The sequence below is a fragment of the Castor canadensis genome, chromosome 8, assembly GCF_047511655.1.
Source record: "Castor canadensis chromosome 8, mCasCan1.hap1v2, whole genome shotgun sequence".
NCBI classification, from domain to species: Eukaryota; Metazoa; Chordata; class Mammalia; order Rodentia; family Castoridae; genus Castor; species Castor canadensis.
Window position 1 is genome coordinate 58,107,202 of NC_133393.1, and position 17,414 is coordinate 58,124,615.

The 17,414-nt window shown below is 39.9% G+C and overlaps 1 protein-coding gene across 3 annotated transcripts in view; it reads left to right on the forward strand.

Moving 5' to 3' along the window:
* Window positions 1-13,980, forward strand: part of Tmtc1 (transmembrane O-mannosyltransferase targeting cadherins 1) — a 253,495-nt gene extending 239,515 nt beyond the window's left edge. For all 3 annotated transcript variants that reach the window (XM_074083024.1, XM_020179962.2, XM_020179959.2), the window contains 3 exons: window positions 158-280; window positions 3,100-3,177; window positions 7,851-13,980. In XM_074083024.1, the coding sequence (XP_073939125.1) occupies window positions 158-280; window positions 3,100-3,177; window positions 7,851-7,991 (342 nt within the window). In that variant the 3' untranslated portion in view covers window positions 7,992-13,980. The remainder of the gene's footprint in view (window positions 1-157; window positions 281-3,099; window positions 3,178-7,850) is intronic.
* The last annotated feature ends 3,434 nt before the right edge of the window (window positions 13,981-17,414 follow it).

Below are 17,414 nucleotides of genomic sequence, written 5' to 3' on the forward strand. Positions count from 1 at the left end.
TGAATGGGGACCTGGGCAAAATTATTTCCTTATACTCCAGGGACAAGAAGATATTTTGGTTCTTGTGCACCACATCCGCTAACACAGATGGAGGAAGTGTGGGTTTCATCATTTAAATTAGGCTTTTTTATCCTGTCTCCATTTCCTACCTCTGCAGGCCCTCAATGCTATAGACCAGGCTCTCCAGCTGAAACCAAAGGACCCGAAAGTCCTGTCTGAACTTTTCTTCACCAAAGGAAACCAGCTAAGAGAGCAGAACCATCTTGACAAAGCTTTTGAGGTAAAAACACTTAAAATCATGCTATTAAATTTGTAGAGTCAAATGAATATTTATGCAATCCTTTTTTTTGGCCGTACTGGGGTTTGAGGGCCTTGTTCTTGCTGGTCAGGGGCTCTACCACTTAAGCCATGCACCCAGCCCTCTTTTGCTTTAGTTATTTTTCAGGTAGGGCTTTACATTTTTGCCCAGGGCCGGCCTCAGACAGTGATTTATGTCTCCTATGTAGCTGGGATAACAGGGTCACACCACCACACCCAGATTATTGATTGAGATGAGGTCTCACTAACTTTTCAAGGCTGGCCTCAAACCTTAATTTTCCTGATGTCCACCTCCTAAATAGCTGGGATTACAGGCATAAGCCACATCACCTGGTCCTTCTTAATGAAGCCTATAGTAGAAACTAAGATCAGTGACATGTTTATGTAGTGAATTTTCTGATTCATTGACATAATTTTTTTACATCTGAGCCTCTGGTTTTTAAGTACTAAGAGGTATGTAGTACCTCTGCATTATTTTCTGAATTACTACCTCTAACTTGATAACCAAAGCATTCCAGTTTGGTCTGAAAAGCTATCTCTCTCTCTCTTTCTCTCTCCCTGCCTTCCTCTTTTTCTGTTTCTGTGCCTATGTGTACACATGTGAATGCTTGCCTGCAAGAATTCTCATTTACCAAGGCACATTTTTCCTGCACCCTCAAGAAGCCCCTCCTGACCATCTTGGTCCCAGAGACCTTTCTTCTTCTCATTAAGGTACCAGGTCGCCTTTGAGGTGTCACATGACCTTTGAGATGTGCACTTGTACACTTGCATTCCAACTCCCAGTGAGATTGGACTTCCCTTGTGGAGAGTGATTGCCTCCTTCTTTATTCTAAATCATGGGTCTTGCACCAGTATCTACATTCAGAAGCTGCATTTTGGAATAAAATTTATGCACAGTGCGAAATCAAGAACACATAAACAAGGGCTGGTGGAATGGCTCAAGTAGTAGGGTACCTGCCTAGCAAGCACAAGGCCTTGACTTCAAATCCCAGTACTGCAAAAAAGAAGACATAAACATCAATGCAAGGCTTACAGAAATACCATACATTATCCTTGCATACATAAAGCCACCAGTTGGAATTAATGATGTCATAAAATTACACTAAATACATTATGGGAGAAAGTAAAACCTCAAATAATTGTGTTGGAAAATAAACAAGCGAATGAACTGGGGATGTGGCTCCATGGTAGAGTGCTTCCCTACCCTGCAGGAGGCCTTTGGTTTCATCCTCGGCACCACCAAAAACAAAAACGAAATTTAAATATTATTGGAAAGAAAACACAGGTTAAGAATTCTGGAAAAACTAATATGAATGCAAACCCTTGAAACAGAAATTGTAACATTTTTCTTTCAAGCACTGTGAGCATTTTTCTCAGAAATTGTAGATTTTTCTTTGCCTTGTAAACACTTTGAATACCTTCATTCTTAAGTAAGTAATTACGAATTTTATACTGTATCTATATTTGCATCTTAACTCACTGTATCGAAAACACAGTATTTTCTAGTTGCTTATCCAATGTTGTGACCACATTTAATGAAGAGTAGAAGTAGGCTCCTCTGGAAATTATAATGGTGAAAATATGTTAGCACTTCTGTGAATGATTGCCTTGTAGTAAGTAATTTAATCTTCCCGGTAATCATATAAGAAGACAGTCATTTGTTGCCATTTTGTGCTTTTGTAGACTGAGACTTGGAGGTTGTATAACTTGCTCAGGGTCGTATGGGATGTAAGAAATGGAGCCACGATTTGAATCCAGTTCTTAACTTCTATACTTCACCTTCACCTCTGTGGTATAAGTGAATCCAAGAGACATACCTGCAGGTTTATCTTAGTGGCTTTTTGAAAATATAATTTCTCATCATTTCCTTCTTTTTCCTAGAATTGGAGTAGAAGAGGATGGACTAGATTTTACTTAATAGATTTGTTTGGGTGTATTCTTGCTATAAAAATGAAATAACATTAAAATATACACTCAGCTACTCAGCTTTGTAAAGCCTTTGGCTTTGTTTACAGTGAGCAAAGATAAGACTTTGTGGTGCACATACTTGTAAAGCAAGACAGCTCTTATTGGATGCCTCAGGTGCTATGTTTAATGGGATGGATATGTGTAAGACAAAGTGCCGAGAGCTGTACCTCTCTCGGATCATTTGAAAACCCGTTGGCAGAAGATTTCCTAATGATTAAAACTATCCCCTGGAAAAACAGACATGATGACCATCCTGTTTTAGGAATCTATGCACAGGCTAGACAGTGACACTTGGAAGGACACACTGCACCAGGATGAAGCTCTTTAGGAAGCTACTCTGAAATTCTAAGTTTTTTAAAAAAAATAATTTTATTTATTTTTTTTTAGTGCTGGGAATTGGACTCACAGTCTCACAAACGTTAACCTCATTCTCTTCCACTGAGCTATACTTCAGCCCCAGATTCTATGACTTTAAAAAGCAGTTTTCTTACCAATTGCATTTATAGAGAAGAAGGCCAAAAAGAGCTATTTCCTTGTAAGTCAGGCGGGTGGAAAATGAAGCAGAAATCCCCTGGGCCCCTCATAGGCCTCCTCAGCCCTCTGTGGGAAGATCGCACACTGCAGTCTCCTCCAGTTAGGACCTTCAACTCTGAAACATAACAGAAACAGATGAGGTTTCCTGTGAGCCAGGAGTGACCAACACCCCCCAGTTAACCTTGTAAACCCTGGCATGTGCAGGAAGGCAGTTCCCTGTCCTGCACCATTAAAGATGGGTTCTTGCCTCCTAACCTGAAGATGTTTCTCATTTATTAGAGCTATAAAGCAGCCGTGGCACTGAACGCAGAGCAAGCACAGGCCTGGATGAACATGGGTGGAATCCAGCACATCAAGGTAGGAGTGTCTCTCACATCCATGCAGCCTGGTCCCTCTGTGTCCTCACTCGGCCTCTCCTCTCCCTTCAGTGATTCAGAAGCCACCCTTAATGTCCTCTATGAAATTATTTGAATTCTGAAGACATAGTTGCTTTAAAGTAAAACTACAAACTTCCTACTGACTTTGTATTTTGTAGATATTGAATATCATGGAGCCATTTTTAAATACATAGAGATATAAATTAGATTCCATGATTTTACTCATCATGAAGAAACCCGTAGGTACTTAAAAGAAGTGTCAGCAAACAGTGGTTAAAATCTGCCTGTGTGAACTGCATCCCTGTTGAAGCTTACTGTTGTCTGGACACTGAAGTGTTGCTCTAACTATTACTTTCCTACTTCTCCCATCTAAGGTTACCCTAACCTTTTAGTAGGAAACATGTTTGTTTTGTTTTACTTCCCCACCTTCACTCCCCCCCTAAAAAAAAAAAGCTAACTTTGGGTGAATCTTTCTGCCAAGAAGGATTGAAAATGACTTCTATGGGGGACTATTGTTTATAAGTAATAAAATCAAAGATTCTCCATCACTCATTTCCTCATTCATTCATCTTACAAGCATCCATGGCAAGCATCCTATGTGCCAAGTACTCTTCTAGGCACTAGGAATACAGCAATGACTAAAGGAGACAAAAACACCTGTCCATGTGGAGCTAACATTCTAGTATGGGGTAACAGGTAGTAAATAAATGCTCACATACATGCATACATGCCTAAAATATACCAGGTAGTGATTAGTGCTAGGCAAAACAGACAGTATAGAGGACCAGTGGGGCTGCAACTTAAGGTAGTTAGGGAATGCCTCAGTAAAAAGAGATATTTGAGCAGAGACTTGAAGGAAGCAAATCATTTGGCCAAATAGGGAAAGAGCATATGCAAAGGCCCTGAGGTATGTACATGCTTGCTATGTTTGAAGAACAGTGGAAGACAGTCTGGCTAGGGCACAGAAGTAAGAGGAAACTGATGAAGCTGAGATTAGAGAGGTCATTGGGTCAGATCATGTAGGGCTTTGAAGGGGATTTTTAGGAACTCTGTTATGCCAAATAAATTGGGGGTCTTTAGAGGACATTGAACAGAGCAGTGCCACTGCCTGAAGTGTTTTTAAAGGGATCTCTCTTAACTTCTCAGGCTTCTCTCAGTCACTGCACTGATAAAATAGCAGTGATTGGAATTTAAATGAAGGTCCTATATAGCTTTACTGTGAAGTCTGACTGATCACTCCCAGAACTAAAACAAAGCAAAAGACCACATGACTACTTAGACAGAGAGCACATGACTTACTGCCTTGACCTAACAGATGGGAATCCAGAGTCAACCCCCATGGTCTGATCTTAACGGTATTCCACCATGACCAGCAATGCCTAGCTGGGAAGCATAGAATGAACTTACTTGAAAATAATACAATAATAAATGTAAATACTTAAATAATATATTAAGTAGTGATATTTTCAATTAACACGCTCAAATTCTTTTAGATGGAATATGCCAGCAGTTCAAGCCATTATTCAGTTGTTAAATGGAAAAAGTATGACATATACATTCAAGAGTATCCAAAAAGTCTAGAAATAAAGAAAATAGTGTATTTGTTAACACTATTGAACTGCGTGCTTCAAGTTTATAGGCACCTTCCCTGAAAGGGTATCTGAAAATTGAAGAAGGATATCTATTGTTAAAATAGTTAGTTAAAATGTAACTAACATTTACTAAAAATTAGTTTATCTTTCTTGTGATTGTATATGCCATGTATTATTTTGAACAAATGCCATGTTTATAGTTTTAAAATGGTTTGTCGGTGAATTCATATTCCGCAATCTAATATAAGACATATTTGTGTTTTATAAGTGTATGACATGCTTTCATATTTTATAAATAAGTTTTAAAGAGCCAGCACGTGACTTGGATGTGGTCATTTTGATGCCACCGTTAAGCTGCAAGAGTCTCACCATTGGGCACTTTCCATCTTCTGAAAGTGCAACATGCGGCATCATCCTGTTTCTGCTCCTGGCTCCTTCCCTGTGCCTGGGGGATCTGTGGAGGTGGGGAATTGAAGCCAGGCTTTGCACAGAGCTGGTGCAGGGGTGGGGCGGGGTAGTGCACGTCCCGATCGTCTCTGCTGTTGCTGTTCTAATCATTAAAGATACAGGGCGCACATGCCTCACCCTAGACGCTGAGGACCCAGAAGTGTTTCCAATTGGGATTTGTTTTGAATTTCAGGATATTTGCATATACATAATGAGATCTCTTAGGAATGGGACCCAAGTCTAAATACTGTATTCATTTATCCATCACATAAAACTTGATAGTCAGAGCCCAAATGTAATTGTATATATTTATATTTTAGAATATCAACAATTTGACATCACATAAGGTTAGGTATGGAATTTCCCACTTGTGGCACCATGTTGATATTCAAGAAGTTTCAGACCTTGGAACATTTTGTGTTTTTGCTCCGGGGATGCTCTGCCTAGAATAATTTGTGTAAAGTTTTATAGAAGATTTTGGTGATATTAAGGATTGAACTCTGGGCCTCACGTCTGCTGGCCAAGTTCTCTACCACTTGATCCATGTCTCCAGTCCTCTTGCTTTTAGTTTATTTTTCAAATAGAGTTCTATGCTTTTGCCCAGGCTGGCCTTGAACTGCGATCCTCATACCTTCACCTCCCCAGTAGCTGGAATTATAGGTGTGTGCCACCATACCCAGATTATAATACAATCTTTATAGTCAAAGGGTTCTGTCACACTTATCATATTTCAAAGTACTATTTTCAGTTCTACCTTTTGACACTAATATGCATTTTTTAGAATGGCACATTGTCCCGTAGAACTTTTTGTAACCATGGGTATGTTTTGTAACCACACTGTCTGAGGAAGTAGTGACTGGCCACATGTGGCTATTGAGTACTTGAAATGTGGCTAGAGCAACTGAGGAATTTAACTCTTAATTAAATGTAATCTATTTAAATTCAAATAGCCACTTGTGGCTAGTAGTTATCTTACTATCACAGTTCTAGAAATTAGACAATTCTAATTCCCGACCTAGCATGGGACTGGAGACATTGAACTAAGACATATAGCTTTTCTAGAAAAAAAATTAAGGATATAGCATTTTAGAAAAAAATATTAAAATATATATCTTTTAAGAAAAATAGGGTTTCTGATTTACTCAAAAGAAGAACGATTTGAGGGAGAGAAAATGAACTAGGTTTTATGCAAAAGGATGGGGAAACCTGCTAATAAGAGAAGATGCCAAGGAGCTAATGTGAGCCTAAAATCAGGGCAGCTTCCTGGAAGAACAATTTCAAATCAACTGTTGTAGCAACGTATTCTGAGAGCACTCGGGGAGTCACAAATGTGCACTTGTGTGTTAAGTTTAATAAAAGTCAAAAGTCACTTGTAATGTAAATTCTTGCATTCAAAACAATCCTAGTTGAAGGCAGCAAATCCAAGTTCATGCTCCTTCAGCAGCCTTCCAGAGTCCACACGAGCAATCAGGAAGGTCTTGATTTGTTGGAAATAACACTGCCTGTGCTTCCATATGCCGTCATTTCCACTGCTCACAGGCATGACTATGAGTGCTATGAGAAACAGACAGCGTTTACATAGAGCCTGGATGGTCCTTTAGATGAGGACATCACATTGAGAGCTCACTGTGTGTCAGGCAGTGGCTAAGCTTTCCATGCATACAAACACATTTGGAAGATAGTTAAGCAATGCAGTAAACACTATTGCTAGTTGCCACAATGCTTTCAACCCTGAGAGATCCCATCGTAAATTGTAACGGAAATTTAGAGTCACCGGTGTTCATCCATATAGGAGATGCAACAGAGAATAAGGTGGAGCAAATTCTTACTTTTAGAATGGGAAAAACTGAAACAATCTTCGTTCTGAGACTTTCCAGGACACAGACCTGAAAGGGTGAACCAGGTAAGGGAGGTAAGACATTTACTAGCAGAAAAGATCCTGCAAAAGCTAATAGTTGTGATTCATTTGCCAGGGGAGCAGGCATACAAAGTTGCTAGTCAGGGAGTCATTGTATTCAGCAGGTCAGAAATGCCACACCTTCCCTCATGCACTGAGTACTGGTACACATCACCACACACCTTGCATGGCAGGTAAATTTAAGGCCATAGGCTTGTCTTTTCAACTCTTTTCATCATGTAAAGCCTGCACTAGACGAAAGTTGCTTTTATGGTTTAAGTTGAAGATTACAATAACTCCTACCACCAAGAAGATAAAACTGATGCCTACGTAATCATTGCTCCTGAAGTTTCAAGCACTCCTCCCCCCATTTCCAGCCATGGCTCCATTTGATTTTGAAGGAACAGCACTAATCCCTTGGGAACACGATGAAATGATGGCCCTGGGCTCTGCGTTTAATAGAACCAAAATCCGCTTTTCTACCATTTAACCTCCTGGTATTGCTCTTATCCTTCACATTCTCCAGCTGGTCGGGTCCTTAAAACAAATGGATTCTCTAAAAGCCCCAACAGATGAGGGTAAATGACACATGCAGACAAGGGTTACTCAAGAAATGTTAATGCTAGCTGGGTGTAGGCAGTTTCTCCTGTCTCCCCGCCTGCTGAGTGAGTGTTCTGACAGATCAGAGTAGAATTGTTCTCACTCTTTTCCCCACAGGGAAACTATGTGTCTGCAAGAGCTTATTATGAAAGAGCCTTACAGCTAGTTCCAGACAGCAAACTGCTCAAGGAAAATCTCGCCAAATTGGATCGCCTAGAAAAACGATTACAAGAAGTTCGAGAAAAGGACCAAACATAGCTCCATCAGACCTGGTCCATGGGACGGTGCTGGTGCTGGAAGAGGACAGAGGACCAAGGCCTTGCTCTCACACACGTGTGACACAGCCAGTGAAGCTGTCCTCAGCTCCCAGTGCAGGGGGCATGTTTGGGGTCATCTGTGCTGAAGGATCACACTTCTATGAATGAGGACAAAACAGCAGAAAGGAAAGAAAGGTCTGAGAAAGAAGGAATAGCAACTCTGCATTTCACAGATTTGTGTTTGGTTTAATTCCCAGTTTCCCTAGATACATTGCTGTGCTTTTGCGATGTGGAGATCTAATTCTAGTTCTTACTTTAGAACTTTCATATCTCAGAACTACAGAAGTTTAACATGCTATAAAGGCAGAGAATCTATTCTTTATGGGATGAGCTTTTTAAAAAGGGATAAATCCTCTGGGGTCAGCCATCTGGTAGTGTACCAAGGAGAGGCTCAGTTAATTCTCCAGAACCTGAAACTGATATCTAATAGCTTTTGTAGAGCATTCCAGAATATATGGGAGAAAGGGCTATCGGTAAGTGGGCTCTATCTAACATTCCCCTGAAGGGTATTACTAAGGACCTTTTGAAGAGTAAATTAAATTCCACTCTGATGTAAGTTCTTCCATTGCTTAATATATCAAGAGGGAATCTTCTAGAATTGGATAGGGAAAGTCTCTAACAGGAAAATGAAGGAGCTTGATACTCCTAATTCTTTATGGATTTATTTAAAATTATTTTAATTCTGTTCCAAGTATTACTAGAGTAGTGGTTCTACTCTAAGACTTCAAAAGTGCATTTAAAGTCATAAATGTTCCCACCTTTAAATATATTATTTTGGTGGAGGAAAAAAATAGTATATTCTACATAGAAAATAGAAAAGATATTAACTGAGAGGAACATCCTACTTTATTATCTTAATGTCAAGACATCACAAGATGTATTATTTTTCTGAAGACTATATTTAACCAGTGAGGAATCTTTACAGCATATAACAGAAATCTTCATAAACTAGCTAGATTGAAAGAGAGCTCTATTTATTTGTCTTCCTAGGCTTCAGGAGAATTGCATGCTTAAAACATGAGTGACTGAAACCCAGGGTTTATTCCAGATTTGTAATTTTGGACACTTCATGGAGAATATTCCAAAAATCTAGAGTGAAAAGCAAACTCATAATTTTTAAAAGTATATATTTATATTGAAAAGATATGGGTGGCAAAGTTGAACTTACAATTTGACATTTATTTTTAGTGTTATTTATTTCATAACTTATAAGTATTTAATATATATGTACATGTGTACTTTTTTCTCTGTACATAGTTGTTTTAATAGCAGCCTTCAAAACTGATCATATAAAAATATAAATCTAAATTACAAAATACTGAAGCTTTAACAGTCCCTCAAAAAAATTGTATCCACTGTTCACCTCCTGAAGCTAAAGGAGCTAGGGGCCAGGCTTCAGTGTTTGGGTATGACGTATTTTGGAAAGAAGAAATTGGAATGCATGGTTCTAATTATGGCCATCACCATCAAGTGCAAAACCACACAGCAGTGCTGTTCCTGGTGCTGAGCCAAAAATACTTCCCCCGTGCAGGCCAGGACAGGATAGGACGCCTTCTGCTCCTTGCAGCCCAGATCAGGAAGCATTGCCCCGTGTGTTAGTTTCAGGGCAAGATAAGACTGTATAAGTGGAAGAAAATTGCTTTGAGAAGGGATGATGGGAGGAGTGTTTCAAATGCAAATGATGACCTTCCACGTCCAATAGCCGTTCAGTGTTATATATCATAAATTTATCCAAAGTCTAAAAGTATTTTCTTCTTAAATTTCACTTCTATAGTCCTAAGGTAAAAAAAATGTACTGATTAGAAAATGTGCTTATTATAAAGTAAGCCTGGTCCCCAAGTTGGAAAATAGGAAGCTTTCACTAAAAACAGTATCTAGGACTTTATCACTATTTTTCAGAATAGTCTATAACCAAAATTCATATTTTAAAAGTTAATGGAAAAGATTGAGCCCCAAATTTGGAAGTAATTATGCTCTATTTAAAGTGTTTCTAAGCGTATGAGTTGGATAATTAAGATGGCAATTATTACCTAAACGTTTCCAGGGGAAAAGGATCACATGGCCTTCAGAAGGCATTCTCTGCTACCTTTTTGGTTCTCCTCCTACTCCCCGCTGTCTTTTTCTTACCATCTCATATATCTGCACATACGAGCATCTCCTGGACATTAAAAGTAAGCATTGTTTTTAGATCAGATATTTTTCTTTCACTGAAATGTGGCCAGCAAGATAGTTTTCACAGTTTAAAAGGTGCCTATAAGAAAAAAAAATCACATGCTCTTTTTCAAAAACATTAAGTACATCTTGTAACATTTTTCTTTGATCCTTACAACGTGATATAATAAGTGGATGCATCCCTATCAAAGTAAAAATGGAGAGTCCTGGCCAGTCATGGAGATACAGAAATCCTCAATGAAATACTTACTAACAGAATCTAACAGCCAACACATTAAAAAGATCATATAGCATGATCTGGTTTCATGCCAGGGATGCAAGGATGGTTCAACATATGCAAATCAATAAGTGTAATACAGTACATAAACAGAATCAATGACAAAATCCACATCATCATCTCAATAGCCACAGGAAAGGCCTTCAACAAAATTCAACATCCTTCCATGATAAAAGCTTTGAAGAAACTAGGAATAGAGGGAATGTTCCTCAACATCATAAAGGCTATATGCAAAAAAAAATTATAGCCAGTATCATACTAAATGGGGAAAAACTGAAATCATTTCCGCTAAAATCAGGAACAAGACAAAAGTATCTAATCTCCACATTATTCATTATCGTACTGGAATTCCTAGCCAGAGAAATAAGACAGGAGAAAGAAAGAAAAAGAATTCAAATAGGGAAGGAAGTCAAATTACCCTGTTTGCAGATGATATGATCTTATACCTTAAAGATCCTAAAAACTCCACCCAAAAAAAAAATTCAGCAGAATAGCAGGATACAAAATCAACACATAAAAATCAGTAGCCTTTCTATACACAAAAAATGAACAGTCTGAGAAAGAAATCAGGGAAACAATACCATTTGTAATATCTTCAAAAAATTAAAACACCTAGGAATAATCTTAATTTTTAAGAAAGGAGTATGGCAGTTTTATTTGGCACTGCATCTCAGAATTAGGTAGGAAGGAAGGTATCAAGACAAGATAGAAATTGCTTTGTCCTGGCTGAACACTTAATTAACGATCAGTTTCCCTGTGATTGTGTCATGCTGAGCAGCATGTTATTTTTTTCTCAGCTACATTTAGACTTCTTCACATATATATTCTACACTCCTATTCTGTTTGTCCTGCCCTTCAGTCCCACCTGGAATCATTTCTTGTCATCAAAATCCCCAAAAGTGGCAATCCCTCAATGTGTCCTTTGACATAGAAATTATGAGAATGGCTTTTGCCACTTATGTTAAATTTATGAATTAGTCATTCAAAATTTTTAAATGATTTAGCTGTTCTCAAGTTATTAACCTCATTCATAAAGCATGGTTCAGTGATGTAACATAGGTGAATAAAACCAAAGGTACATATAACTTGGAGGAGAAGGAATTTTTTTTAGGGACTCCTAATACATACTCTTTTGGGGTTTGGAGTGGTTTATTTCATTTTGTTTTTGTGCTTCTGGGGATGGAACTTCATGCATGCTAGGCAAGCGCTCTACCATTGAGTTACATCCCCAGATCTGGGTTTGTTTTGAAGCTTACCACGAAGCAAAGAGTATTGTCAGCACTTTATTTCACAACACCTAACATAAGATTCTGAGATTTGTAATAGGTGGGACCTAGTTTGGTACAGGATTTCACTGTGAGAAAATCCAAACCACACAATATGAAGCAGCCTGCACTAATGGTAGTTGGGCAAGAAAACAAATGTGGAATATCTCATTGTCCCCTTAGACACTGCAGGTCCTTCTGCTTGCAGAGCTGCATTCAGCTGACAGTGAGCCTTCCACCTTGCACACAGTGGGTCTCCACATGGCCTGCCCTAAGGAAACAACTGGGGACCTTTCAAAAGCCCTGACACCTTACTGTCCAGGTGACACTCCTATGGCAATGTAGGCTATAGAACCATTGAACAGCCAACAACTTTTGTGGGTCTTTATGACTTTTATGTTTATCGTCTTCTGAAATCTTTACTTTAACTATTAGAGTAAAATGAGCCAAAGATTCTAAAGAACGATGTAAAACTGTCGTTCTAAGACTGACTGACAGGAGGTTGGGTGGGGGTGGGTTTTCTTCTTGTGGCAATCAGACTATAATTTGGCCTGACATTTACAGAATCCCGGGTTGTCAGAGAGAGAGGAACTGCCTTGCCATTTGCATGTACCCGACAAGACACCCAGTGTGTAAAACTGACATTTTGTTACTCACAGAAGGTGCCCATGGCACCTACATGTGTCTCTCCTGTTTGGCACACACATGGCGCTTTGTTAATTAATTCTTAATTGTACTTCTGAGAGTCACTTTTTGAAAAGAAACACAAACAAAAACGTTTGCTTTTATTTGTGGTAGATTCACTAGTTAGAAAAATAAATCTTTAGGATATTGGCAATGACATTCAAAGCAAATATGGTTAGAGGTAGGTTTTTTTTTTTAGTTTCAAAATTAAATTCACTTTGGTCTGACTAGATATTGATGTCTCCCAAGTGTAGCAAAACTTAACTACCTGAATGACATCTTTCAACATTATGAAAGAGTAAATGCCTTTAAATTCTTGCTTTAGTCTGCAGTTGAATAAGATAAAAGCTTAGAGTACCAAAAAATAATATAAGGAAACATTATGTTTTTTTACAATTCTTAAAGTTTTTGATGAAAAAACTATGTTAAGTAGTTCTAAAAATAGCATTTCCCTGAATATTCTTGTTTTCATGAGCTCTTTGTTATAAAGAGGTAAAATAACTGCAATCAAAAGCATGGTTTAATATCAGAGTGACACAATAGAATTGATTAGATTACTTACAGCAATCATTTGATTCATATTAAAATGTTCCACTTTTATCACCACGAATCCTTTTAATTAAAACATTTAGGGCAAATAACTCAAAGAACAAGCACCCATCACAGTATATGGCCATTGTCAGTTTAGAAATTTAGATCACCAGTTGTTCCCAACTGGAAAGATGTCTCCATCCCAAGTTCCAGGGCCTTCTTCTCATTGGCTGTGATGCACATGGTGTGCACTAGTGTCAGGTTTGGTAGTTCCCAGTGTGATAATGTCCTTTTGGGATTTACTTATCTGCTGATCCGTAGGAGGGGTGCACTCATCCAAGAATCAAGGCCTCTGGGTACTAGTCCTAGCTTTGCCGCCAAGGAGCTACCTGACCTGGAACAATTAAGTCAGGGCCTCACTTAAGTTTATCACCCATAAAGGACTGGTCAGTCTGATGGTTCTGGTAAACTCTGTGAGCCACTGCAGTGGGCTCTAGGTTGAAAAGCCCTGTGTATTTGATGAGATAACTGACTTGTACTCACGATCCCTGCAACAGACACGTGAACACACAGCCTGAGAGCTGCTTTAACATCACAGTGGTAATTACTCTTGTTTTTCAGTCTGTGCACTTGAAACTTCTTATGGTGATTCTGTTACTGTTACTGAAGGAAAAAAGATAAAACTTCCCCCTGAGGAATTAAAGTATCCGTAGATGCCATGGCTTGCTGTGATATGTGGAGCCATTGGACTTGCTCACGTGGACCCCCCAGTTGTCAGGAGAAAATGGCTCCCATCATGTTCTTTGTCCATCATGCTTTTAGTCCCTGTTTGGATCAGTTGTATAGAAATGTACACTTTTATTATCTTTACTGTGCCGATTACAAGTATATCCCTCATAAAGTATTTCTCCCACAAAGTATGATTATGTATGCTTTGCCTAGGACTTTGCAAAATAAAATTTATGTAAATGTCTATTTTATATAAAATATGCTGAATATAACTTTGTCTGGCTTCAGTCTCTCAAGTACTGGGTCCTGGTTAGGGCCTACTGATGTGTCTGTCACCAGCAGCTCTGTGCTTTCAAAGTAAAAAGCATCAGTTTGGTTCCAACCTGCCTCCCTCCCTCCTCCTCTCCTTCCTTCTCTCTCTCTCCATCCATCCCTCCCTCCCTCCCTCCCTCCCTCTTCTCCTCTCTCTCTCCATCCATCCCTTCCTCCCTCTCTCCCTCCCTCTTGTACTGATCTGCATGCTGCTAGCCTGTTCTCTCCTACTCCACACAGTGGCTGTTCAGCACTCCCCACTCCACCTCTTTTCCCCTCATCTTTTAAAAAATTTTTTTGTCCTATAAATGCTCATTTATTCCTTTCCTTCCATTTGGGCTTCCTGTCCAACAACCAAAGGCAGATCGCTCTGCTGAGTGTGTCTTGTTCCTGGCTGGCTCTGTGAAAGGAGGACACTTGGGGGTTGCCTACCACTGACTGGCATCCACCATCCTACAGGACATCTCTCAGTGACTCAGGCCTTCAGGACGCGAGGCATCCAGAGCCTCAATGAGGGTCCAGTCTCTTCTCCCCACAGCAGAAGTCCCTAGAGTTAGAGCAGTACCCAAGCCTCCACCCCAGGCCAGCGATCTGTTCCATGTTCATGTGGCCTATGCATGTCCAAGCCTCAGTGTGTCCACACCAAGCCCTTTGGGTTGCTGGAAGTTCTTCCTTGTGTTAAGCTACATCGTTCTCCCTGGAGCTTTACTGCTGGTTCAGGTTCCTTCCTTGGGGAAGAGCATCCTAGTATCTCAGGGCTCAGAAGCTCAGCTAATCCTCTGGTTCTTTGACTTGAGGTTTCATGTTCTCACGTGGAGTGACAGGCAGAGATGCAGCTTCAGAACCCAGTAGGTTCCTGACTTCCAGAATGATTTGAAGAACAGACACTGGGTTTGTTCCTTTAAATGATGGCTCACGCCTGTAATCCTAGCTACCTAGGAGGCAGAGATCAGGAGGATCGTGGTTCGAAGCCAGCCCAGGTAAATAGTTTGTTAGACCCTATCTCAAAAAAATCCATCATGAAAAAGGGCTGGTGGAGTGGTTCTAGGTGAAAGCCCTGAATTGAAGTCCCAGTACAGAAAAAAAAAATACACACACAGAGCTGGGGAACAGGTTCTGGGTTCAGTCCCTAGCACCAAAAAACAAACAAAAAACCCACAGGTAATCACCATCAAAGCTATTGGGGGAAAAAAACCTCTTTATTCCACCCATTTCATCCCTAGTGGCTACCATATTTCTTGTTTCTTTCTGTTCTTCCCAGCCAAACCTTGAATAGTAAATTGTGATTGTCCCACTCTAAGGAAGATAATGTCCAAATTAAAGTCCATGTCACAAATCCATTCTGGGGTCCCCTCCCTGATACCTTTTCATTTACTAAAGTTATTTTTTAAAGAAAAAGAGAAAGATTCTTCCATTTAAAACTTCATCATTGTCACAAACAACTTATACTCAAAACACCATCTTATTAGCAAATCTAAATCTAAAATTAAGGACCTGGCTATTCCAGGTATATAAATCTTATTGAGTGGCTCTTTTCTCACTTAATGGAAAGGCATTGTTTTGTTAAGCCTGTATGTGGTAAGTTCTCTATATAAAGACAGTGTAGCATTTGAGGCTTCAGGTTTTGAACTCTGGACACAAAGGGAGTTGTGATGTAACAAGAAATGACACATGCCCAGTGGAGACTCCCAGGTGTTAATGAAACCAATGAGCACCCAAAAAAGCTGTGGGTACCATGGGCAGAGGAGTAAGGTGGTCTGTGAGCCTCATGGGGAGGTTGGCCACAGTGTGACCAAACTTGAACATTGTGTAGTACATGGGCTCGTTTTCCCTATCACTCCTTTTTCGTTTAGGAAAGCCTTTTCAGTGGTTTCACCTTTTGCTAAAAAGAAAAAGGACTCTGAGTCCATTTAGGGACTCCAAGCTTCTACTGGAAAATGGCAGGAATTGAGTCAAGCACGCTGGTTTAAATAGTAACCTCTGTGAGATGACTTCAGGGACAGTGAACTCAGTGATGAGAGTCACAGGAGCATTGGGCAGCGGTTGCTGAAGATTTCTCAGGTGGTCTCCAAGCCTGGGGGCTCAGCCATATTTTCACAGAAGAGCTTCATACCTGACCGAGCTCTTTCTCAGTACCAAGTACGCTGACTCTCATGCTTGAAACCCCAGAATCATCAACTCACTCAAACTGACCTCCACAGTATCACTTGAAGTAGATAATCAAAGTGATGCTACTCAGGAGGACTATGGAACTTTCTGTGATGATGAGATATTCAATGTGATAGCTACTAGCCAGAGATGGCAATTAAGCACTTGAAATACAGCACTAAACCTTTGCTTTGGTTTGCTTGTAGTTAAGCTTAAATTGAGAAGCCACATCTGGCTAAAGTTCATGATGTAGTTTATTCTCAATAATGTGGAACTTGGTCCACAAAAATCCCAGAAACCCCATTGGAGTTCACAGGACAAGAGAGTTTCAACGGTGTTTCAAGTTTGGTGTCAATCACATTTTCGGGGCCTTTCGCCAAGAGGTGTCCATTCACAGTTGGCTCTCCTCTGCAGTTACAGGGCTCATTGCCCCCAACCAATTGTCACCGCTTGTACCTGTACCTGCATTCTCATAACCGTGACCATCTTCTGGTTTCATGTCTACCTACTGGCCTCCTGCTGGTCTTCCTTGACTTGTTTACCCTCCTATCTCAAAGAACCTTTATTTCTATTTTTAAGTGAGATACTGGGCCTGGGGGTCAGGTCTAGGTTAGTGATACATACAGAATATCTACTTAGGCTTGCTCTAACTTTCTGACAAAATATAAGTACAGTACAAATTCTGGCTTTATTCCTCTCCCAACCTAAGGCTAACTTATTACCATACAATTTTTATGGGAAAAAAATGCTGACCTGATCATTTCACCAATGAATTAATTTTAATTACCTTAAATGATGGATCCTACAGCTATGGCCCGTTCTGCTGAAGGTGATGGCAGAAAAGTGATGGCAGTATAAAACTGATCTTTCCTAGTCACTTGAAAACTCTTCTGGGACAAGGACTTCAAGAAGCTTCTTGGAAGGGGCAGTCCTAGGTTAAGCATTGAGTCTCCATCTTCCTTTAGAAGTATGCCAGTCTATATCACCAGGTCTATGCCCCTGCCAAAGGTTCGAACTTTTTCTCCAGTCTGGGATGGAATTTGCTAGTGCAAAGTGTTCTAGGACACTAATCACCTTGTTCCTCAGATCTGTCCCTAGGGACCTTTGCACAGATATGAGAGGCCTACATCATCAGGACACCTCTTGCCTATGTCCAGGGTCACATGGAGAGGGAGGCTCAGGAAACCATGGGAGGCCAAGAGTGACAGCAGTTCTATGGAATGATGGCCAGGTGCTGCCGCAGGTG